The following is a 24,528-nucleotide window of genomic DNA, read 5'->3' on the forward strand; positions in this document are numbered from 1 at the left end:
AAAAAAATAGCAAACTAAATGAAAAGCTCTACTAATTGATATTTGGGAACAGTAAAAAAGGGCCATTACCCAGTAGGCCAGTACTGGTCCAGCCTATGAGGGGGTCCTAGGAGGGGTGAGTTTGGTGTCAATCCTAACTGTTGGTATGGCGCAAAGTGGCTGCCTTCAAGACTCAAAAATGGGAATATTCCCTGGCAGCCAAAACCTATTGCCATTGCTCTAAGCAATGGCCCCTCTGTCTCATAAAAGAATCCTCCATTGGGTCATTTGCAATAGCTAATGCAAAGGTTTTCTCTGCTTCACAAATTCCAATGCAACATAAATCTTTGCAAGAGGAATTTTAATCATTAAAAAGGGTAACAACCCCAAAAAAGAAAAAGAAAAAAGTAACATCCTTACTGGTACTGTAAAGAAATAGTTAAGTACGAGACTCCCAGCTTACAGAACAAAGATCAAGCTGATCTATGGCTTGAACATTAATGAACATAATTAATATAAAAAGAAGCAAAGATAGAAAGAGAGAGGACCTTATGGCTTGCTATTGATTCAAGCCACTCTGCAATGGTGAATAAAAAGACAATGGTAGCTGCCTCCCAGTAATCTCCTAAAGCGATTGATCCACCAGCTGCAAAACATCAAATACAATAACAATGCAAAACCATATAATGAAGAGTTGAACTACAAGAAAAATTTTCACCAAAAAAAAAAAAAACCACTAGTAATTTATTTGAAAATGTCTTAATGAAACTGGATTAAGTGTAATTTAGTCTAAAAGCTAATTAATGGATGATATCTTCTCAATCCTACCTTGTGAGAGTACCAACTCATTACTCAAGTTAGTAGTATCATGATACCCATCCAAGTGGGTAGCACAGTTGGTGAGCAATGAACTTGGTACGAACAGTAAACTCGGACGTCCTAAGTTCGACTCCCACTAGGCACACCTTGGGTCACTCACATGGGAGTGTTTAGTGCTCTTCACTACTTTCAGTGAAAGTTGAATGGTTCTCATTCAACCCCAATATGACTCGGTCCATGCGGTTGTGGGGTCAGTGCCCGTGAGACTAGTCAGGACAAAGGCCTAGATACCCGTCGTTGGCAAAAAAAAAAAAAAAAAAGATACCCATCCAAAACTTGTGTTAGTGGGACTAAGGGACAGGCACAAATGTGAATCCTACCTAGAACCTGTAATACCTAAGCCCTTCATTCTACCAAAAATTGCATTGTCCGACACAACGTTAGATGGGCATCTGTGCAAGATATATGTTGTACCCTCATCCATTACCCACTTCTTTCCCTCTTTTTGAATTCTATTCATATGGTCCATGCCCATTTTCGGAGAGACATCAGATATGAACTATTGAATAGTAAAAATTTTTGCTTAACAGTAAAGACTATAGACTGGTATTGCTACAAGTTTTAAAAACCTGTAAATCCTTCTATAAAAAATCATGCTTTGAGAAATTTAAATTACCTGCTATCAACATTAGAAGGTTGACGTCAATACTGAAGCTTCGTATTGCAGCAATGGCTTTCGATGTTACTGGCGGGAGACCCACTACAACAGCTACAAGGGCAGCCCATTGAAGTGGCTGGAAAAGGAATTTAAAAGATGACAGTAGCAATAAACCACCACAGACAATCGTATATGGACTTGGCCATTTCATCTGGTATTTTTGTTGACCATATGCTCGGACATTCGCTTCAAGGCCCGCTTGATTCAGCACAGTAACTGATGGATTATAGGAAACAAACAAGTAAGTAAACCATTATAAACTAATCAAAGCAGTGGGTACAATAGCAAATGACAAGGATTTGTAGTCTGCCACTGTAGAAAGTCTCTAAGCAATAGGTATTGCATAAATTTGAAATTAATGAAGCAAGATTGTTTTTGTCCCTCAACAAATTAAAAATTTTCAGAGCTTCCCAATTCATGCTATAACTATATATATGATGGAAAGAAAACTACTGCAGTAGGTGCCTGATTCATGCCCTTCTGTAAGAAGAGTTAGAGGGTTCTAAACAGAGGAGCATTACAAATGGATTTTGCATTCAACAGTTTCTTCCTAGAACTACCAATTCTCTGATCATGATTCTAGTTAAATTTTGTTTTTTGGATATTATGATCACAGGAGATTGTCCAGCTGAGAACTGAGAAAAAGGGTTTACCGATTTCAGATTGAGAGATGAGGTTGTCATGGACAACAATGAGTGTTTTTGTAGGAGCAATCACTGAGATCTCCTTGACTCCATAAAGCGGCTTCATAATGTTTTCAATCATAGCAACCTCGGATGAGCAGCAAAGACCCAACACATCAAGGTATGTTTTTTTAACACCCCCTTCTGGCTTAGCCTTGGCTAGCAGTGGTAGCAGTGATTCTTCATTGCTAGCCATCTTAACCTGAAATTTTCCCTGCAGTAATGAAAAAGAAAAAGAACTCTCTATTTATCCAATACCCAGATTAAAAAGAAAAAAAAAAAAAAAATGCAATTGTAAATTGAGAAAGAAAAAATGGAACTCTTTCTCTCTCTTGGCAGAACAATAATTAATTCAAGAAAAAAAAAAAAAAAGAGAGATCATTCTGCAACTGCATCTAAGAAAAAACCAATTTGAGCTAGCTCTCTCTCTCTCTCTGAGGAAACCTTCTACCATAATCTGAATTTACTAGGTTGACTACTGAACTCTCTCTTATAATCTGAATAAACCCTCTAAAATTGAGTATATGGTGTACAGAGATTAGGGCAACAGTACCTTATTAGCCTTTCTAATGAGAGAAAAACAAATCTGGTTCAAGTAGTGCTGACTTATGAACGCTCTGTTGTTCAGAAGATGATCTTCACATTTCAACTCCAGCTATTTGTCACAATATTAAGGCTGTGAGTCTGCTATCTAAGCATACCATTCTAATTGAATAAGATTCTGAGGATTGAATTCAAATATCTTATTCAGTATCAGTGTTTACAATAAATACAAGACAACCATAGATATTTCCTTAGGGAACTTAAACAAAAACAGAAAAATTGAAGAGAAAAGGTTCATGAGCCATGGATCACCAAAAAAAAGTATCATCTACTCTACAGTTGCAAAGAAGTTTATATCTAAAAGGAGATTAAGTAACACAAAAGAAACCCATCAACAGAGAAGAAAAGCAGAAAAGAGGAGTTTCTGTTGAGAAGGGCTTTAATGGGGGAGACAAATGAGACAAGCATAAGATGAATCAAAATCTCTATCCATCGACATACTAAGAAGTTTTCCTATGTTGGTGGATACTTTAATATATTTTCTGGGATGTCTCTGAAGAGACGGTTCTTTTATATTTTGAATAATAACGTCAGTCTCGTATTACTTACGCGCCCGAAACTCAATATTAAAAGGCGGGAGTGGATTTTCTCGTTGGCTTAACTAAGGAGCCAATATCTAGGACAGGTAGATCGCACAATCAATTCCTAAGAATCCATGTCCACTTTGGAACCGATGTTTACTCTTGATTCATGATTAAGAAACATAATACAAGGGTGTACCAATGCACGAGGTTTTTGTCATTGCAAAATCTGGGAAGGGTCATATTGTCATAATGTATCCATTATCTAGGTTATTGTAATAGAACAATCTTACCATTACGCCAAGGTCCACCTTTGGTAATTAAGAATAGAAAAAAATAACGTTACCTGATACCACATTTATATGCTGAGACATAGCCGGTGTGGGAAGACTGTAATGCCCCCCTAAAGTATTTGTTTTTATATTTTATGGAGTTATTTAATTTCTCAGGCTGTTTGGGGTGATTTTTGCACATGATTTTAGACTATCTGAAGCCAACATGAAAAGAGATTTTGAAATAATTGGGGAAAGATTTCACGATTTTCTATTTAAGTCTATTTTTACCAACAGGGTTGGTAGCCTAGTGGGAGCCCTTGTCCATCTCTGTTTGAGTCGATTGGTTGTGGGTTTGAGCCAACATATGCCCCGCTATAGCTTATTGGTCCTGCAGAAGCGTTACTTGTTGTATGAGAGTCCACATCCTCTGTAGAAAGCGGTGATGCATAGTGAGCATCGGATGACTAAGAACATCTAGGCACCTACCCCAAGGGGCTCCCAATCATTCAATGCTCATTGCATCGGTGCGATGGTTGCAAACGATTTTCATAGTCCATATGAAGGCTATGATCAGTTGATCACTACTACCATGAAAAAGAAAATTCAAGACAATTTCAATTTATTTTGCATAAAAATTCTCTCTCTCTCTCCACACACACACACACATATTGGTTGGAGTATGAATAGAAAAGAAGCCTCCCTATACAAGCCACTGTAGGGGTGTCAATTCTAAGCCTACACCGATAGTCCCAATCAAACCCGATATATTTACAGCTTGACCTGAACTGGCCTGATTAATAAACGTATCGGGCTTAAACAAGCATTCACGATGCATGTAGCTAGCCCATTGGGTGCCCGACCGAACTAACATGTTTACATGCTCGACTTGAACCAACTCGTTGTAGCCCGACCCAACACAACCCCCTTTAATACTACATAAAATACATATTTTGCCACTACTAATAAGAAACAAATTAAGCTTTCTTACCATTTGCTTTGTAATAGGATTTAATTTAATTAAACTTTATTTTGTAAATTGTAAATGTCATAATATATTATTTTTCTTTCTAAGAACAACCATAATATCATATCATTTATCTTTTTTATTAAAGATTTGTCTCACATATTTCTGGGCATTCAACCAACTTAAGAAAAGAATTTTAGGGTAGGCACGTTTATAGCCCGTGTAGACTTAAATAGATCCGTAGTCCGATTAAGGCCCCATTAAGACCCGTTTAAGGAAATCCGATTAAAGCTCGACATCAATAAGCCCGATTATAAATCATACCATGTCCTCCAAAACTAGGCCCATTTACATAAACGAGTATTTACAGTGCAAAACTTCCAAGTGATCAAGTCCGATAAAACCCGACCGATACAAGCCCGACCGGTTGACACCCCTAAGCCACCGCACCACATCTCGCTCGAAGATCTATGGCAGACCGGGAGACTAATGTCATGAGGTTGACCTTGTCAATCTGTACAAATTTCTAAGCATATCAATAGCCAATCCCAGTTCCTTCGCTCCTTGCAATCCTCTAATTTCAGGATCATGAGGCTTTCTGGGATCGTAGAACGAACTAAGAAATTCGGATAGAACTAAACCCAAATTAGTTATAATTAGTAAGGAATTATACCTTGATGTATGTACTCTTCGAAGTTCCAAGTCTCAAAACACTCCATAAATTGTATTATTTTTGCTTAATCCTTTCTGAGTTCTTTCTGTCCTGTTTGATTTCTTTGGGGTTGGTCTAACAATGGGGAAAGTTTGGTTGGTTTTTGTTGTTTTGGTGATGTGTGTTGTTGCAGTGGAATCCGCACATCCACCGGCGTCGGCTGCCGACTGTTCGACTGTTAAACTGAATATATCAGATTGTTTCTCATTCGTGGCTAATGGAAGCAAAGAATCGAAGCCGCAGAGCACTTGCTGTTCTGGGTTGAAGACGGTTTTGAAGACTAATGCCGAGTGTCTCTGTGAGGGTTTCAGGAACAGTGCTCAGTTTGGGGTAGCACTTAACATGACTAAGGCTCTCACTCTTCCTTCTGCATGTGGGGTTTCTACTATTTCCTTCAGTAACTGTGGGTATGGTTCTCCTTCTCTCTCTACATTGCTCAGGTGCCCTTAAACATTTGGCACCAAGCATATTTGAATGTCTCCATCCCATTACATGTACTGTTTTTAAATTCCTATGATACTCATTTAAGTGGATGAGAATACTAAACCGAAAGAAAACAATGTAATTTAATGTTGCCCATCTTTGGCTCTGTAACATGGGCCAATTATTGATGATGCTTGATTATCACCAATGGCTTGTTTTCACCCTGCCAAGCATACTCTGCAGATTTGGATTCGGTTCAGTTGTGCAAGAACTTCTTGGAGTATGACTAACTATTATCTGATAAAGATTCTGTTCCTTTCTTATTTTCATACTCTTAAAAAAATTCATATCCACGATGGTCAGAGACTTCCTGTTGAAAACTAGATATATAAATAAAAGAAAATGGGAAAATTTTTTCTTGTGTCACCCCTCTTAACTAACCCAAATTTCGTTAATTTTCTCTTTTCTTATTGATTTATTGTACTTGAAAATTTGGAAGAACATAACCGTCAGTTTCTTATGATATTTCCATATTATTTATAACATAGGGAGATAACGAGCTCAATAGGGGGACTTTTCCTTTCTTCAGGTGCTGCAATGTTGCCACATCCTTCCAAGGTGACTCGGCCATTAACCAGAAATTTTTTTGCCACCTATTTTGATGAAATAGAAATACATGCTTATATTGGTTTGACCTCCTTCAGCTCTAAGTCTTTTATAAGTTTCTCTGCTTTGACGAAACTAAGAAGGTTCTACATGGTTTTATTTACTATCCCATGAATGATTACTAAACATATATTTAGAACTTTATAGCTTTTTCGTTTGCATTGAAGTTGGTTTTTGAAGTCTTCTTTATAATTATCACTTCTCTTTTGTTCCTAAGAATTGTTCCACTTGCTTTTTCATGCATTAGTTGTTTCTCCTGATGGTTTTGAATTCACTTGGGGAATTCCAGGAAATGCATCATATGTTTCTTTTTCGATCCATCGAGGAAGAGGTGGATTGAAAATTACTCCTTGTATTGGCTTATCTCCCCCCAACCCCCCCCCCCTCAAAAAAAAAAAAAAAACCAATATTTATACTTTTGGAAAGAAAAAAAAGAAAAAAAAAAGGGTCCTTGTAGTGGTCTATCTGGATGGCAGATCTAGAGGGGTTTCCTTAATGGCTCACCTGGTATTGCTATTTGGGCATGCCCAGTGGAGCTGGATTTTTGGGACATATAGATCCCCAAGGCCCCTTCTTACATGTCAACTTTCAAACCAGATGGAGTCAGCCATGTTGCAAAATAAAGCTTTGTAAATCCAATGCAAAATAAAAAGAACGGACAGCTGGACAATAAAAATATACCAATATGTAGGAGGGTATATGATTGAATTTGAAATTGAAATTTTACACATGGTCAATCCTCAGTTCATACAACTAGATACCAATGGTTAGATTTGCCATCATCCTTCCTTGTGCCACAATTAGGTATGCAGTGAAAAGATTCCCTCTTGACTACACAGTTCAGAGAAACTTTTTCTTAGGTTTTTTAATGTTCAGATATCCTATTTTTCTTCTGTTAGAACTTCACTCACTGAGATATTCTCATTCAATAATGCTAGTCCTGTGCTATATAACTTTTGCCTGACTAATTCAAAAAAACCTGATTGATATCATTCTTTAACCCGAAGGTTGTTGACTTTAAAACCTTGGTGCTTTAATCTTTTCTTGAGAGGGAGTGTAGATTTAAAAGTTTCAAAGTGAGGATATGTTATTTGTCTTGTCTTGATGACTCACTTCACTGTTGTATCCAATATGTAATTGACTTTGGAAATTTAGGATTTAGCTAGTTCCTCTGCATGAGTAAGGCATTCAGATCAGTTTTTCATAGAATAATAATGGCAGGCATTGACAGGTGGAGAGGATGCTTTTTTTGTCGCACCTAATTGGTTAGGTGTAGCTGACGGAGTTGGTCAGTGGTCACTTAAAGGTACTACTTGTATAATGACACATTATTTTTCCTGTGTATAAAGTACTAATAATTTGTTGTTATTTTCTTTTCGTGATATCTGTTCTATCTTTCAGCTCCAATGTTTTCAAGGGAAAAGTCTAGGTGTTGCTTTGGTAATCAGGTGGTCGAGGGGCTAGGCGACAGTCACCTAATACCTGTTTCATACAATTGTGTTACAATATCTTACATAAGGGGTTGGGAGCTCTTGGGGTGAACTTTGGTCTGTTAAGTAGACGAGCTAGGATAACAACCTACTACCCTGATTGCCTAGGGTCCCCTCACAATATGTCAATACTGATCAGTTTGTAATCTATGCTATCAATAACAGTTTAATGCCCTTCATAGTTTGTGCAATGGTACATCCATAAACCATTTTAGTGCTGATTAGTCATGAATGATACTCCACCATTGAGAACCAAGGGGGTTCCGTCAATAGCAGGAACTCCTTGGATGAAGAGCTAATTGCATGATAATGGTACCAGTATCAGAGGACATTCATGGTCGATATCTCTTTTTGTCATCAAATTAGTCTTTTTCCCCTCTCTTTTTTTCCAGAATCCCAAAGAGATGGCCAAAGGAATTAGGAGCCAACCAATTCTTTGGGGTTGGGACTTGGGACACAGCGTTGGCCATGGTGTGACTTGTGAGTATAATGTTAGTTCTGAGGGTTCTACCGAATCAAATCATATGAACCCACATAGTAGTAGGATAATCAGCTTTGGGACTTCAACCTTCATCTATACATTTCTTTGCAGAACTGATTCCTATGCCATCTGTGAACTAATGTTTGGGTTAAATCTTTTGTGGTTTCCTTGTACTTTTAGGTATTAATGCAGGACTGTATGCCCGTGAATTAATGGAGGCTTGTGCGAAGATGGTTTCAGAATTTCAAGGAGCTCAACTAATTAAGCCAGAAGAAATTCTTATTCGAAGTGCTGCAGAAGCAAGTTCTTTGGGTTCGGCTACAGTTTTGGTTGTTTATTTTGATGGTCAGGTGAGATTTCATCCAAGAAATGGAACCTTCATGCATTGATAGCAGATGCATATTGAGATAACTGTTAAACATCAGAATAACCATCTAAAGAAGTCCGACCGCTTGATAAATTAAATTGCCAAACTTTCCATTGGGTGCACAAAGGGCTTCAAAGGGCTTCATTTTGAATGGCAACAATCAGAAGACATATATCAGGCCAAGTGCATCATTCAAAATGGAATCGTCGCTAGAATGATTATACAATTCAACAAATTCTGTTCTTGAAATTTTGTAGTGACTTACATGGCTTATTTTACTATTATATTGCTTATGGGTTGTGACACAATGATGCACTAAAGTTATTTTCTTTGCCCATACCTATGATTGTTTTGGTAACTTTTTAGAAGTTTTTATGCATTAATTAGGTTACTCATCAATATTATTTCTTAGATACTTCATGGAATCCCTATTTTTAGTTACACTAATGAATTACCAAAGTTGTTGACTGGACAGTAGGATGGTTGGACTTGGACCCTATTTAACTTCTGGGAATTGGTGTGTTTTAGGTACTCTCATAGGCTGTTTTCTTCTTAAAGATGATCTAGGTAGTCATAATATCAGTATGAAGACATGATCATTTAATACTGGCAGCGTCCGATCTGAATGGTTGTCAATAGTTCATCAAACTGCTAGGACCTGGGTTCTGGAGGATGGTTGATTAAAGCTTCTGGTCATATACTGGCTTTGCCTCCTTGGTAAGATCACCAACTTCCAGGTGTCGATTCTGTCAAGTGCATGCATCTCCTTGGAAATTGCTTCTCTCCACTTCGAATGAGAGAGAATCTAAATGGGTGCAAAGACATGAGACAAGGAGGTGGCAATGTTAATAAAGGACAAGAAAGAGCTATATGAAACTGTTTAACTGAGGCTTTGGTCTTTCCCTCCAGCTGGTTTAGTGAAACTAACTTTGATGGATCATCATTGGGCAACCCAAGGCTATGAGGTGTTTTGTGTGTGGTGGTGACTATCTTGGTTGCTTATTCTGGCCCTATTTGACACGGCAATTCTTTTAGGGAGAATTCTCATCACGTTGATTGGTTGCACTATGCACAGAGAGGGTTTTGATCATATAATGGGCGAAGGGGATTTGACTACAATATTTCATGGGTTAATTCTCAGACAAGGGAGCCCTTGGAGTTCTGCTCATGTTCTTGGGCATGTAAGGTTCCTTTTTAAAGGTTAACTGCTCATTCCTATGGCAACTAAGGACAGCCAATAACATGGCAGACCTCCTTTCTAGACACGGGCTAGAGTTCCGCTGGACTGATTCTTATGTAATAGGGAAATCTTGTACAGTGATGGACCGATTCTTATGTACTCATTTATGTATTGTACCTTACCAGAACAAAAAAATTACATATTGTATATATTGCTGTATACGTTGGGGTCTGTTAAATGAAGACACTCCCTTTCTATCAGAAATAGCGAGCGGAACAATAGGCTCCAAATGATATCTAAGAAGTACATTCAATCTACAGTGTGGAGGATCCGAATGCATGGTATATTTAATCTTGCTTTACTGAAGAAACAGTTATGTGATTACCAAGCTTCTGAATTATAAAGGGTTGGTTCGTGTACAATTGTCTTATAGACAGCTGTTGTATGAATTTGTTGACTCTGATTATTCATTCCCCTTTGTTGGTGATTTGTATATGTCATAGCACTCTAGTGAAAAACATGTTCCGAATTGCGGATGGCTCTTGTGAAATGATGCATAGGTGCCTGGGGTTGACCAAGTAAACCTAGTGTCATAGACCCACCTCATTGGCATCCCTTGTTTTTCTGGTCCTAATATGTTACTCAAAAGTGAGCAAATAATGTCAAAACTTGCTCTTTTTCTAATGCTGTGTTTCACTCACCATACTGATATTGGATTTTAAACAGGCTCTCAATGTGGCAAATATTGGGGACTCTGGTTTCATCATAATAAGAAATGGCTCTGTTTTTAGAAGGTCCTCCCCAATGGTTCATGGATTCAATTTTCCATTGCAGATTAGAAGAGGGGACGATCCATCAGAGCTTATAGAGGTTAGCTGTTTCAAAGACTTCAGTTCCCTATCCTTTTAGAGGGTTATAGTGATTGTATGGAGCTCTACTTGTTCATCAACAACTTCATCAGAATTTGGTATAGGATGCATTTGTTGGGTGGGGCGGGGGAAGCATGTGACTCACTGTATTTTGCTTCCTTGTATCAGGGATACAAAATTGATTTGGATGAGGGCGACATGGTTATCACTGCAACAGATGGGCTTTTTGACAATCTTTATGAACAAGAAATAGAAATGATTGTATCAAAATCATTGGAAGCCAGTCTGAAACCTAAGGTCTGTTGAATGGGTAAAAATTAGATACATTTACCAATGTAGAATTGAGCTTGGTTGGGCACTTTGGGGATCTCTCTCTCTCTCAATTGCCATCTTTTGTTTATCAGGAAATAGCAGAATTCTTAGCTTCAAGAGCACAACAAGTGGGGAAGTCAGAATCAGCAATGAGTCCTTTTGCAGATGCTGCCAGGGCAGCTGGGTACACAGGAGATATTGGTGGTAAGCTTGATGATGTTACTGTTATTGTTTCTTTTGTACAACAAAACTTCAACTTCCAGTCAGAGTGATTCAATCTTCATTGTATTCTTTTAAATTTGCTTTTTTTGATAAATTTGTATTCTGTAATTTGATGCTGTCAATATACCAATAAGATTTGCAGTTTTTCCCTATTGTCGCTGCATCATACCACGGTAATTATCGATTAGTTGTACAAGAGAGATCCAGAATGGATCTAGATCCTCTCCAACCCCTCCAGCACGCATCCAATGAATAGAACATATATAAGTGATGTACTACACATTATCTCATCATATATGTCAAAATATTCATTAGTCTCCCTTCAGGTCAAAATCTTTATTAAATGACTCTTCCTTGGAAGTTCAAATACCATTCAAACACAGCTCTCTAGCGAGTAGCTACCTCTTTGAAATATCGCAGAAGCTAGCTGGAGATGATGGTTATGAAGGAAATTCTTTCCTTCTCTTTGCTTGATTGGAAAAAAAATAAAAAATGAAGGAAAATATCTCATTTAACATGTACAAATAATTAATTAAAAGTGAAATATTATTGTCACACGAGTTTGTTACTTTGATAAACATCACAAGACACCTATTCTGTCACATGGGTAGATGATGTGTTCATTCTAAACATTGAAAAAGTAGGTTATAGGTTAGAATAATCATTTGTCAAATTTTAAAATCTAATTTAATCAAATACCCTTGGTGTACTAGCATGCATCACATATGTCCGCGCAAGTTTATCGGATCGGAAAAAAAACTGTATGTCCATCAGCCCATGCAAGCATTCCAATACTTTCGCGATTACTAAAGGCTCCCAATTTTGAGCAAAAATAGATGATTTAAATAGGAAAAATTATGGATTTGGTTCACAGTATCAGTGATAGTATCCATCGCCATAGATGTCGATACTGATATCTATTGATCGTATTAGCTAATACAAGATCAATAATTCATTTTTCCATGAGAAAAACAATCAGATCTATCCCATATCGGCCGATCTATATTGGTTAGGTATTGATATCAGTCACAGCCAATTCAATACAGATTTACTGATACAACAGATTCAATACCAATTCCTAAACCATGCAAAAAACCTTGAAATGGACAACTCAAATTGGTTGAGTCTCTTGACTTCAAAAAAATCACATATATGGATCAATTTTTCCTCAAGACTATATTTCGTCGAGGAGAAATTTGAAAGAAAGGGAAATGAAATTTTCATACTTAAAAAAAAAAAAAACAAAAAAACAAAAACAAAAACAAAAAACTTTTGAAATCATTATTCCATGTGATTAAACAAAACTACTTATGTTTAGTAATGGTATATATACAATTTTATAGTAAAGGCTCCGTTTAGTTGCAAGAAGAAGTGAAGTTATCATACTTAAAAGAAGAAATTTTGGTAATCATTACACCATGTGACTTTATCAGGAACTCCAAATCATTCAATTTTTTGTTATTAACTTCACTTCACTTTTGATCCAAAACTCATTGCTATAATATGCAAAATAAGAATTGCATTTTAAATATATCATTACTAAATATGATAAAATAATTAGGTGGTTTGTACAATTATGTGGGATCACAGTGAGCATCCCAACAGCTGTGAGCACCTGGGTACACATCCCAAGGGGCTCCTAGCCATTGGGATGCTCATTGCACCTGTCCAATGCTAGAGAGGATTTGGACACGATAATAATTACAATTTTTTTTTTTTTGAAGGTTTGCAAATTTCAATTCCCTTCCTTTTCAATGTCCATTGCAACCATATATAGCCGAAGGGTTTTGGATGCAAAATAAAGTGAAATTTTAATAACCAAATATGAATAATTTGGAATTAGTGATATAGTCACATGGGGCAACAATTTAAAATTTGATTTTCCAAAAGTTTTAAAATTTCACTTCATTTCCCTTTAATTCCTGTTGCAATTAAATAGAGTCAAAGTCATATTGAAAGGAAATCCATTGATCACGAGAGCGTATTAGAAGGCTATTATGGGTTTTTGAATCCTAAGATGATGTGGTGAACCTTCCACCTTCCAGCGGGTGGTGAGAACTTTCTCCATGAAACCAAACTTTCTTAATGTATTATGCTGTTTTTAGGCAAGACTTACTCCAAATGTAGTATAGGCCAGGCTGGTTCTTAAATGGTTGTGATCAAATTGCCTATCAAAGGCCATCATAGCTGGTAGAACTGTGATCCATAAATTTTCCTTGCCAGGTCTTCTTATTGTTTATCTAAAATTTAAATGTGATTTTATTTACAGACAAACAATTAGAATCAAAAAAGTTCTAATGTGATATGTCAGTATAGATAATCTTCAAAAGTCTCAAACTCCTCACCATTGGATTGGCATTTCTAGATCAGAAAATCAACACGAGTAAGTAATCCCGGGAAGCTGAAAGAAAATACAGGATATACGCAAATGGCGAAGGCGAAGGCGAACTCCTCGTGTGTTTCTGTTAGAGTTGGACTCTTTCAAAATCTAAATACAGAAACGCTGATAAAATCAAATAACTAATCTTTACCCTTTTCCCTTCTCAAGATTCTTTGCTTCAATCCCAATCTTTATCTTTATTTTTATATAAATAGAGAAGGAAACACCCACTTTCTCTGTTGCGGTTGCGTCTTCATTGCCTCTTGTGAGCTTTGCTTTCTGTTGGGTCTCTCTAACAATGGCGAAAGTGTGGTTGGTTTCTGTTGTATTCGTGATCTGTGCTGTTGCAGCAGTTGAATCTGCAAATGCACCGGCACCGGCGCCGGCCGCGGCCGCCGACTGTATGAGTCTTGTTATGAATATGGCAGATTGTCTCTCATATTTGAGTAAAGGAAGCAAGGACAAGAAGCCGCCGGCCACTTGCTGTTCTGGGTTCAAAATGGTTTTTAATACTAAACCTGAGTGTCTGTGTGAAGGTTTCAAGAACAGCGCTCAGTATGGAATTGATCTAGACTTGGATAAGGCTGCTAAACTTCCTGCTGCTTGTGGGGTTCATAATGCTTCTGCCAGCCAATGTGGAAGTGGGTTTCCTTGTTCTCCTTCTCGTCTCTTATTTCCCTGTTTTCATGTTTCACTGTTTGATCTTGACTGATGATTTGGGCTTTTCTGTTCTTGTAGGTGCCCCTGGTGCTGCTCCTGGTATGCCTTGAATCTCTTCTCCATTGATGATTCTCTGTTCTTTAGAAATGGATTCAAATATTAAATCAAAGAGCTTGATATATTCTTTTCTATTTTCTATTTATGTTTATTCTACATTGAATCCTGATTAAGGTTTTGAGAGTTTTGGTTTATTTTGAAACAGGGAAAATGAGTGAAATATAGTAATATCCCCATCTAACTTCTTCTTCTTCTTCCTTTCTTTGAGAGCTCTGTCTTTGTTATTTAATATTTGTTACTTGCTATCACCATGAATTCTTTCTTACTGCTCTTTGCAGATTATTGTGAATAGTTTAGCATTTGAATATGTAAATTCTTGTCCTATCCTCAAATCTTGATTAAAAAGGAAAGCAAAGGATCTGATTTTGCATTATTTTATAACAATTATTAAAATCTTCAAAAATGGGGATTTTTCTTTTTTTCATTTATCAAATATTTTTTTGGCTGAATCTGTCAGCCCATTTTAGAAAACATAATCTTCAATAAATACAAAATCTTTATAATTTTTTAATTGCTTTGGTTTCACAGCTCAATCACCATCTGCAACAACTCCATCAGGAACTCCATCAGCAACTGCTCCCTCACCTGTGACCTCAGGAGGAATCACGGCCGAAACTCCAGCTCCAGCTCCCAAGGCTTCTAGTGCATCCTCAGTCTCAATTCCATTTGTGGTTCTCTTTAGTGCAGTAGTTGCTTCATGCTTTTTTTTCTAAGCTTAAGGGTCTTTCTGTGACTCACCCTTGATGGGATTGCTATTTGGTTCTCTATAATCAGAAGCTTATGAATGAATATTATTCTTTGTTGGTTCTGTTTTATACAATTTTTTAAAACATTTGTGTTTTGCCCTTAAAAAAGGCAAAATAAAATGAGGTTTAGTAACTCATTGCCTTGCAAAGGAACCATAAAATTTCTTGCTACATTGTCAAATCCTCTTCCATGGATTTTGTTTAACCTGGGCTATACATTGGAGACAGAGCATCCTAGAATGGAGGAGTAATTGTTGTTGCATTCAGGATCCGAATCCTCTCCATAGGACCCATAGACCTGAGAGTGAATCCTATCTGTTCATGATGCCCTTTTAAACTTAAACATAGATAGCTTCTTGTGAACTAGGGATTGTTTTCAGTCTTGCCCCTGTTTTTCATACACAGGGACATGCAATGACCACTAAGGTGCGCACCAAAATATCTAGTGCTGCTCTTGAACAGAAAACACTGTCAACTAAACAATGCAAGATTTTTTTGCCATTGCATGGGAGGTAATTAGGTTATGAAATTTGACATTCCATTGATCCAAATCTAAGACCTAGCCGTTGAAGTAAGCTATTTACAAGGGGCTATAGAGAGAGAGAGAGGAGACAAACGGTGGTTGGGTCATGGGTTGTCTTGTTTCCCAAATGATGTCAAAGATTTGAAAAAAATTGAATCAGGAATCGAATGGGATAGTTCTGATTTCAATCTGATCCGGTCCCAGTCCGGTTCCAATATCAGATCGTCGATTTGTTATGGTCGATTCGGATTGGATGTAGTTCGATTGGCAACGATCCAACATCCAACTCTTCTGAATCGTGCTCACCCGGCCATTTGAATCCGGTTTGGTTCCTTTCAACACCCTTACGGCCTACGCCCAGCTCAACTACATGGCACGTGGCACAACAACAATGACCCGACTAGAATGGTGGGCCATAAGGGATTCTTTGACGAGAAAAAGGAAGTGAGACCCATCACAAAATGACAATTGGAGGTGGGGCCCTGAGAGTAAAAAACCGGTCATAACGACCACTGCCAGAACTCCTCTTACTTTGAAGCCTAGACCTTTATGAACAGAAAAAGCAGTACCGGGCCCCACTGGTAACGTGCAGGGCCATTGGGAAGTAACAATCCCTCTCGCCTATTGTAAGGTTAGCTTCATTTAAAAAAAAAAAAAAAAAAAAAGGGATAGCTTCATATCTTTTAAATTCAAAACTAGGATGTAAAAGGATAGTAAGAATCTGAATTCGTATTTGTATTCATTCATGAATATCTATATCCTATTAAAAGGTATTTGGATTAGAATTCATTCAAATAATTATTTGATCTCATTAAATAATTAATTAATGATTTTAAGGGTTCTTGAAATTTAAACAAATTTTAGAGAATGAGGAAAAGAGTTGAGATAACTTAGAAAGATGCACTAAGAGTAAATTATATTCAGAGGGAGGGAGAAAGGTCTAGATTACACGAGTCAAGGAGTAAACAGATAGTTAAAAATCTGAATTCAATCCATATCCATATTCATTTAGGGGTATTTGTATCTGGTGTAGAAATATCCAGATTCAAACACATCCAATCCAAATTCAATTCATGTCCGATCCATTTATATCTCTAAGTTCTTCTTCAACACTACCAATTCATACCGGATAGCTGAGCGAACCTAAGCATGCATCCCTTAATCAGCTCAATCACGGACTCACCGATGTGCATTGGGGGCGTTGGGCGTTTTGGAGATCTTTTTTTTTTTGGGGGTCAGGAAAAGATGGAACACGCCTCCGCCACGCATATATTATTTGAAAAATGTAGTAAAAGTATTCCTGTTGTTCAATAGATCAGGATTAACAAGAAGAAAATAAAAGGGTGCATCTTTCACACCTTAGAGTCTTAGACACTGACAAGAAAGCAGCTCCCTTAGCTAAAAGATCTTTTGGTATCATTTTTTTTTTTATTTAACAAAAATTATTAATAAAAATAATTTTTTTTATCAAAATATAAAAATGATTTGATAATTACTAGACAAAAAAGGGTTTTTGTGAGAAATACTTTTGATATCCCCATGTGCAAAATTATTTTTTGGAGAAATGGATGAAGAGATGTTCCCTTCACCATTCTTATAACTCTTGAGCTCCACTTTCCCGTCCTGCTCATTGTAACTCCTTTTCCTCTCATCCTCCCTTTTCCCTTCTCCCCCTTCTTCAGATCTGAAAGCATATCTGATTTCAGATCTGATTTGTGAAGAAAGCCCCAAGTCTCTCTATCTCTCACTTCTTCTCGTGTGCTTCTCGATGGGAACAAAAGAAGAGGGGTATTTCCCGAGCTTACCTACACCTTGGCCGAAGAAGGAGAAGAAGAGAGAGGGGGGTGAGAGTCGTGAGACTCGAACCTCTATAGTTTCTCTAGATGAGTTTGTGTCTCTCAACTGGGACAATGGATACGACTCTTTCCGTTGCAGAGAAAAAATGAGAGATCGGGTGAGATGATGTGGAGAGGTGAAGAAAATTGCTGCCATTCATGAAGGCGACCATGGTTTGGACTAAAGAAGAGAAATAAGGAGAAAAGGGGGCAAGGTGCTTTGATTTGTAATTTTAAACCACCTCCATATTGAGACTTACAAGCACGTGCTTATTAAAAGTTTCAGAGCAAAAACGGTTAAAAATCATTTTTTGTCGAAACACATAAATGACTTTTGATCTCTTTGTGATTTATCAATTTTTTTTTAAAATAGAAATAAGCTCCATAAATAATACCAAATGCAACTTTAAGTGATGAGGCTTCTCCATTTACAGATTTAGAAACAAAAACAAAATCTATACTAAAGAAATGCATACAAAGGAGAAAAAGTGTCATCAACAAGACTCCTAGCAGCCCAGCCAGGCGCAGCTCCAACACCATTTAAGCAAGCTATCACTGCACTAGAGTAAGAAAAAAAAAACGAAGTATCCGAGCAACACCCAAACTTCTTGCTAACAATAGGCCATCCCGCACAGCATCAGTCTCTCCATTGAGGCAGCAGAAAAGCTACAGCCACCGACTAGCAATGAAACACAACCTGGAATCTTTTATTAAAACCCCTCTTACCTCCCGCAGAAGAACTAGCAGACCATGCACCATCAGTGTGAATGATACCTTATCAGTCAGCATATAAAGGCTCCACAGAAGCAAGAGCAAGGGGAACAGAACCGGCAGTAGGGGAAACCTTAATAAAACACAGACGAGCTTCATCAACAGCATGAGAAAAAACCCTGAAAAGCATGAAACAACGACAGATTAGTGCGATTAAACACAAAGCAATTTCTGGCTTTCCATATATACCATACCAGAGTAATCCATTTAAAGAATAGCATCTTCTGGATCTAGAAATAAAAATTGCTGAAGAAATACAATCATAGATGAACATGATAGACAATGAATATCGACCCTCAATGGAGAAGCTTTCCAACGCATTGAAGCAAATTCAAAGATATTTTCCTGACAAATATCTAGATTTCAGTTGCAGAGTTGCAGAGCAGAGAAAAAGAAAAAGAGTGAAGACTGCTAGAGTTAATTAATTTGCAATAACTATTATTACACAATTCTAGATTTCACTTTTTCAATCACTGCTGATTCACTATTACAGTTACTTCACTTAGTAGTAGAAGGCCTGAACCAAAATGCCCCAAAGCCACAACAAGAAAACAAAAACCTGCATAACACCGACGAGTCCTTTATCTTCTCCCTTCTTCTTTCACGGCAATGGAATGAAACTTACTACTGTGGGGATGAAACAGAGAACAAAAACGAGGAAATGAAGAAGCTCAAAAGACCAAACAGAAAGCCTCCATCTTCCTCAAACATCGAACTTTCTCTTTAACATTTCTTAAAGATGAAAATTAAAAAAGAAAAGTGAAACAGACAAAACAGGGGGCTTTTGAATTCTGATGATCTTCACTGGTCTTCTCACTTCACTTGTATTCCAAGATCATGTTGTTCTCCGGAGCCAATCCAATACAAGCCCTCATTATGTTCTCAAGCATTGCCCTCTGCTTCGCCAATGCATTCACCACTGGAGTACCAGGCGGGACCTGTTTCAGAGATACCCATCAAACCATTTTTCATTTATAAACATCAAATGAAACTAGCCCTCATTAAGCTAAACTCCAGAAAGAGCACGGTTTGGTTTACCAGTGGAGCTTTAGTGAGGTAGCTCAGAATGGTAGCCACAGGGTGGAAAGAGTGGAACTTGCCCTGCAAAGACCATGAGAAATAGAGTGAGTGAGCCCAAGATTAATTTTCAGTTTCAATTTTGAACCTTAGAAGTCGTTTTAGTAACTGACGAATACCTGTCCCTCTGCTTTGAGTTGGATCCGAGAACTGAGCTCGGCTAAGAGGACCAAGTCCAAGATGATGGGAGCAGCCAACAAGGAGTCCTCACAAGTGTTGTGGAGGACTATGGTGCTCTTCCCTCCCATGAATATCTCCGATGTATACTCGTCCATTGCCCTCTTGCTATCTCCAACGTATGGTACATACTGCAATTACCCAAAATAGAAAGATCCTGTAAAGTCCTATGAGTTTGTATAATCAGTTCAGAACTTTTGACTTGTTCAGAGTAGATTACCTTGATCACGACAACGTGATCTGGGTGCTCGCCTGGCTCGTAGAGAATGCCATTACTGGACACCATATCGTCCACTACATTACTCTTTGAGATCTCCTTCGATCTGAAGGTCTGGGGTGCCGAGAGATTCATGCCGTCGTTGTTGCCCAGATGGTTGTAACTTACTATTGATGTCGGCTGAAATTAGAACACTTTTATCATCAAATTTTGCAAATATTAGAAAACCCAGAAAGAAATTTTGATATTCTCTCCCTGTCTTTTATAGTAGACATAGTAGACCAAAGTTGTTACCTTGATTCCAGCTCCCACAAGGAAATCGACCAAGACAGATTTCATCTTGGTCTGGCCACTCTTGAAGTCGTCCCCACCGATCAAACTGTTCCTCCTTATGGCCAAATCAATCAGCCCTGGAACGAAGGTGTTCTGTGGGCTTCCATTGATGAAAGGGATGTTCTCAAGGACACAGGCTATTGCGTACAAGGTAGATGGAGACATCTCCACCTCGTTCCTCTCCAACGCAGCTAGCAAATTCTCCATGGTATCATTTAACCCCACATCTACATTGCTGTATCTCTCCGTGTTCGCAGTCCAAAGAACCACTACCTTGTCCACCTTTTTAGTTTCCTTGAAGTCCCTGATATGGGTTCACACCGTCAAACAAACCCAGACAAAAATTAAAGAAAGGCCATCTGTTCTCAGTAGTAAACTTGTCGATCTAATAAGAAAAATGCAAGAAAAGTTACCTGATGTCCTTCATGATTTGTTGAACCTGCTCTTTCTTGGTACCCTTGAGGACGTTGTTGGCACGGGAGTCTTGGTTGGCAGCAATGAAATCAGAGTCATAGATTCCGGGAAGTGGAACCATGGATTCCATGTAAGGCCTCAATTGCCTCTGCAGATCGATGTCAAAGACCTTAGCCCTGGCCATGGCATCCGCCAGGTTCATGTCACTTATGTCCCAACCCCCAAAAACAATGTCATCAGGGTTCACCTGTGCATCAAAACAAGAACAATGACTTGAAATCGTACAGAGCGGTGAAGAAGCCATAGAAGCCATTAATTGATAGTGAATTACAGTACCATTGGGAGCAAGCTCTTGAAAGGAGCATAAATCTCTTCCCCATGAAAAGATCCGACTCGAATGGTTGAAGCCTGGGTGAGCGAACCAAAGTAGTTGGCTTGCTGTACTTTATCTTTGGTAGCCCATGAGATTCCTCTGAGAAAATAAAAAACGCACTTATTTATAAATTAAATTAGGAGGAAACAGGAAAATCCCACGCAAAATCTTACCAACCCATAATATTAAACAAATCAAAATCAAGAAACTCACTCTCGATTAGCGATGACACCACCAGTAAGAGTAGCACCATTGTTTCCTCCCCAACCCACAAGCATAACCCTACCAAAATTCACAGAAACAGAGCAGAATAAATTCAGATTTAAGTGATTCTTATAATTTATTTATTTATTTATTTTTGTTTCAAGCGTGAAAGAAAGAAAGAAAGAAAGAAAGAGAAGTTTTGGATTTGGTGGTGGCTAACCCTAGTTTAGGAAGACGAGTTTCAGTCTTGAACTCGTATTGAACGGTCTTAGGCTTGACGATCCATTGATAGGTACCATTCCTGTTCTCGTGAACAAGCTCAGTAGTCTCATAGCTATACACAGAATGGATCTCATTCTCTATGTACTTAACGTTAGGGCTCTCAACCTTGAAGCTTTCAATGAACATCTTCGATGACACTCTGAGCTCGAACACAGACCAGAACAAACCCCTTTTCCTTTCTCACCCTTTCTTAACCCTCTTCTTGATGATGATCCTCCCTTGATCCAGCGCCCAAAGCGGCTTTATATAGAGAAAATGCAGAGACGAAGGGGACACATGATGTGAGGTGATTGGTTAATGGTCCCAAAGATTCCCAAGATCGTAGAGAGTCCTACGGTCCTACCATTTCTGCGTAAAGCAAAGCTACAAGGCCAAAGGGGCCCAAGAGGGACCTAAACGGAAAAGCTTTGGGGGCCCTTTAAGCTTTGGAGGTTAATGGGTTCATAGCGTCCACTTCAACCGTTAGAACGGGCGACACAAGTGGGGTGGACATGGGCTATGCTTTTTACACGTGGCAAGGAAATTTGCCAGGTGTAAACTTTGCTCTGGAAGCGGGGCCCACTAGGAAGGATAGTAGGAGGAAAAGCAAAGAGTCTCTACTTATCAACCGTTCTAACATTGTCACAGTATCACAGGCTCTCGGCTCCCCAATCCAACATGAACCACTTAAGGGTCTCATAGTCTCTACCCTTCCTCGTTCTTCCCGCCTTCCGGAACCCCACAACCGGATCGGGAGGAATGTACTCTTTAAACGCCTCTACTTAAGGCTGGACTACCGTGGAATCGGGGCCACCTATCTATCATCTATCATTTTTTATGCCACCTTTATCATCGATAGATTTTAAAATTGAAACCGTGATTTGATTTTAGTTTAGAAGTTTAAATTGTTGATAAATCGTTTAAATAAACGTTAAATCGATTGATATATATATATATATATAATAAATTTAAGCCATTTAATGTTAAACTTACATATATTTCAATTTTAAAAAAAAAGTTTACATTAAATAACTATTAAGAAAAACATAAAATTAAAAGCAATTCAATTTAACGTCACAATTTACATCCATTTCATTATAAATTTTAAAAGTAAAGAATTTGTTTGGATAGAAAATTAGAAATATAAAAAAACCATTCAAAACCGTTTAAATCGAACCCATTTATAAATGGTTTTGGTTTTAATCTATAAATTGTTTACTAAATGATTCGGTTTTGATTTTTATCTAAAAAATCTTATACCAAACCAAATCGAACCGTATACACTAGAACCGAATTGATTAACAACTTTAGGCCTACCTATCTAAAAGAAATCTCATGTGACTCCTTTTGCTTAGTCTCAACCCCCATGAAGTGTTTGATGAAATGTTGAACATTCTAAAGTCACTAATGTATTTTAGTCAAATAGGAATTCAAACAATGTTTTAATTCATAGTTAAGAATGCATTTTGAGTACCAAAATGGGAATGAGCATTCTCATTTTGATAATGTATACAAAACATAGCTTAAATTTGCGAAATTGAAATTAAGATTAGCCAATTCCTATTTTGGCCAATTTAAATAGATCAATTAATATGTGATTTATAGAGTTCATGTTGATTTCAGCTAACTTAGTTTCGAATCGACTGATTCGTATTTGATTTCTAAAATTCAGGTTTATTTGAGTTGAATATCAAATGTTTTTCACTTAAAAAATAACTGTATTAACATGGATTTTGTCCATTTTACTCTTTGTCCGTACTATATCATTAATTCAAAATCTATCAAGTATCAATGTTAGTGTTGGGGATTCGACTCCTCTCCAAATACTTGGGTGTCTAATCATTTGCATCCAACGATTGGAAAAACTTGAACACATATCTCTGTAGAAGCACAACCCTAAAACGATGCAGAAGATAATGAAAAAACAAGAACAACCAATGCACACTGGTTCACGAGGTTAGGTAAAATTGCCTACGTCCTCGAAGAGATGAGATCCTGCTTCGCTATCAATAGAGAACAGAGTTACAACGCTCGTCTCACACCTCTCAATATTGCTTATTTACAGGGAAAGAAACACTCGCTACAAATATATAGCGGAAAAAACCCTAATCCAAAAAGTACAAAACTGCCCTCAAATAAAAATATTCGAGCTGGATAGCACCCCTACGCCCTACTATGCAAGGGGGTCTCCTACCCCCTTGCAACCCCACGGCCAGCTAATTGGCTAGCGGGACCGCTGTCTTGCTTGTTGAGGCCCTTGCACCAGTATTCCCTAGATTAAACTGTGATGGAATATAAGACATCGTACACCAGCAATCTCAACATCTGCCGACATCTTATAGATGAGTGTCCAATTCCTCCCAATTGTTGGATGAGTGAGAGGTAAATGACTGGAATTGGGGAGTATATTTTCCCAGTGTCGACTGATATATATATTTTTTTTGATGGGAAAAGAAAAATATCATTAATTAATATAATAGAGAACATCAATAATAGGTCTTGTATCTAGAATTTTAAATTTCCTATGCATAGTTAAAGTAGCAATGCAGTTAATTAATACCACACATTTAATTGAGGATTTAAAACAAAAACTTGGTTAGGAGAACGGTTTATAAATATCTAAAAACAGTGGAATTGTACTCTAAGATCATCAATCGATGCTATTATCTTGATTCAAATTGTGCAATTCCTCCGAATCACTCCAAACAATGTTCGCTGATATAGATACAAATGTCCATTGATTGAGCATGAGGCAATCTCTTTCCATGACACATGGCAACAAATGATAGACCGTTGGAGCTAGAGATAAGTCACCAATAAGTGTGTTAAGTCCCTCAAGCAAACGTTTACCACCGCAAGGCCAAAAACAAGGCAAAACTGACCAATAGCCCTCTACCACATTACAAAGAATGGGGCCTATGTATCCTGAATCTGGACATTTCCCGAACCAAAGGTTTTTTTATTTCCTTATCAAAGAAAGGCAATTCCTTTTTTACAGAAAGTTAGAAGCTTCAGTACAATTTTGCGTTTTTTTCTTTGGTGCAAGACCCTCAAGGGCCAGACAAGAGATCATAGAGGGGCATAGATGTTGATGGAAAACATTATATTATGAATTTGGTCATGTTTATAGGTTCTCTAACATTAATGTCTTTTTTT

The 24,528-nt window shown here is 37.8% G+C and overlaps 4 protein-coding genes across 5 annotated transcripts in view; 2 read left to right on the forward strand and 2 right to left on the reverse strand.

Moving 5' to 3' along the window:
* LOC122073352 (putative inactive cadmium/zinc-transporting ATPase HMA3) overlaps positions 1-3,250 on the reverse strand; it is an 8,258-nt gene extending 5,008 nt beyond the window's left edge. For both annotated transcript variants that reach the window (XM_042637928.1, XM_042637927.1), the window contains exons 1-4: positions 2,753-3,250; positions 2,170-2,413; positions 1,475-1,732; positions 528-625 (exon numbers count right to left, since the gene is read on the reverse strand). In XM_042637928.1, the coding sequence (XP_042493862.1) occupies positions 528-625; positions 1,475-1,732; positions 2,170-2,395 (582 nt within the window). In that variant the 5' untranslated portion in view covers positions 2,396-2,413; positions 2,753-3,250. The remainder of the gene's footprint in view (positions 1-527; positions 626-1,474; positions 1,733-2,169; positions 2,414-2,752) is intronic.
* A 1,742-nt stretch (positions 3,251-4,992) lies between these two features.
* LOC122072900 (probable protein phosphatase 2C BIPP2C1) lies at positions 4,993-11,436 on the forward strand. Its single transcript, XM_042637335.1, has 7 exons — positions 4,993-5,681; positions 6,246-6,315; positions 7,585-7,669; positions 8,515-8,684; positions 10,608-10,751; positions 10,919-11,047; positions 11,155-11,436. Exons 1-7 carry the CDS (start codon positions 5,356-5,358, stop codon positions 11,332-11,334), a joined length of 1,104 nt encoding a protein of 367 aa, XP_042493269.1. The 5' UTR covers positions 4,993-5,355; the 3' UTR covers positions 11,335-11,436.
* Positions 11,437-13,835: 2,399 nt separating this feature from the next.
* LOC122073271 (non-specific lipid transfer protein GPI-anchored 11-like) lies at positions 13,836-15,256 on the forward strand. The gene is made up of 3 exons (XM_042637830.1): positions 13,836-14,305; positions 14,403-14,423; positions 14,970-15,256. Exons 1-3 carry the CDS (start codon positions 13,963-13,965, stop codon positions 15,152-15,154), a joined length of 549 nt encoding a protein of 182 aa, XP_042493764.1. The 5' UTR covers positions 13,836-13,962; the 3' UTR covers positions 15,155-15,256.
* Positions 15,257-18,605: 3,349 nt separating this feature from the next.
* Positions 18,606-21,620, reverse strand: LOC122073833 (inositol-3-phosphate synthase-like). The gene is made up of 9 exons (XM_042638492.1): positions 21,332-21,620; positions 21,121-21,189; positions 20,871-21,006; positions 20,534-20,781; positions 20,082-20,424; positions 19,791-19,967; positions 19,513-19,701; positions 19,355-19,417; positions 18,606-19,254 (listed from the first exon to the last, which is right to left on the reverse strand). Exons 1-9 carry the CDS (start codon positions 21,517-21,519, stop codon positions 19,135-19,137), a joined length of 1,533 nt encoding a protein of 510 aa, XP_042494426.1. The 5' UTR covers positions 21,520-21,620; the 3' UTR covers positions 18,606-19,134.
* Positions 21,621-24,528: the final 2,908 nt, after the last annotated feature.

This window comes from Macadamia integrifolia, chromosome 3 (genome assembly GCF_013358625.1).
Source record: "Macadamia integrifolia cultivar HAES 741 chromosome 3, SCU_Mint_v3, whole genome shotgun sequence".
Taxonomy (NCBI): domain Eukaryota; kingdom Viridiplantae; phylum Streptophyta; class Magnoliopsida; order Proteales; family Proteaceae; genus Macadamia; species Macadamia integrifolia.

What these genes read in the sequence shown, in the direction of transcription:
- LOC122072900 (XM_042637335.1), top strand. Translation starts at nt 5,356, where the DNA reads ATGGGGAAAGTTTGGTTGGTTTTTGTTGTTTTGGTGATGTGTGTTGTT. An exon ending in ATTTCCTTCAGTAACTGTGG is followed by an intron (nt 5,682 to 6,245) that starts GTATGGTTCTCC and finishes TTTATAACATAG; the next exon opens with GGAGATAACGAGCTCAATAG. An exon ending in AAGCCAGTCTGAAACCTAAG is followed by an intron (nt 11,048 to 11,154) that starts GTCTGTTGAATG and finishes TTTGTTTATCAG; the next exon opens with GAAATAGCAGAATTCTTAGC.
- LOC122073271 (XM_042637830.1), top strand. Translation starts at nt 13,963, where the DNA reads ATGGCGAAAGTGTGGTTGGTTTCTGTTGTATTCGTGATCTGTGCTGTT. An exon ending in TTCTGCCAGCCAATGTGGAA is followed by an intron (nt 14,306 to 14,402) that starts GTGGGTTTCCTT and finishes CTGTTCTTGTAG; the next exon opens with GTGCCCCTGGTGCTGCTCCT. An exon ending in TGCCCCTGGTGCTGCTCCTG is followed by an intron (nt 14,424 to 14,969) that starts GTATGCCTTGAA and finishes TTGGTTTCACAG; the next exon opens with CTCAATCACCATCTGCAACA.
- LOC122073833 (XM_042638492.1), bottom strand. Translation starts at nt 21,519, where the DNA reads ATGTTCATTGAAAGCTTCAAGGTTGAGAGCCCTAACGTTAAGTACATA. An exon ending in GGTGTCATCGCTAATCGAGA is followed by an intron (nt 21,007 to 21,120) that starts GTGAGTTTCTTG and finishes TTATTTTCTCAG; the next exon opens with AGGAATCTCATGGGCTACCA. An exon ending in AACTCAAAGCAGAGGGACAG is followed by an intron (nt 19,418 to 19,512) that starts GTATTCGTCAGT and finishes TGGTCTTTGCAG; the next exon opens with GGCAAGTTCCACTCTTTCCA.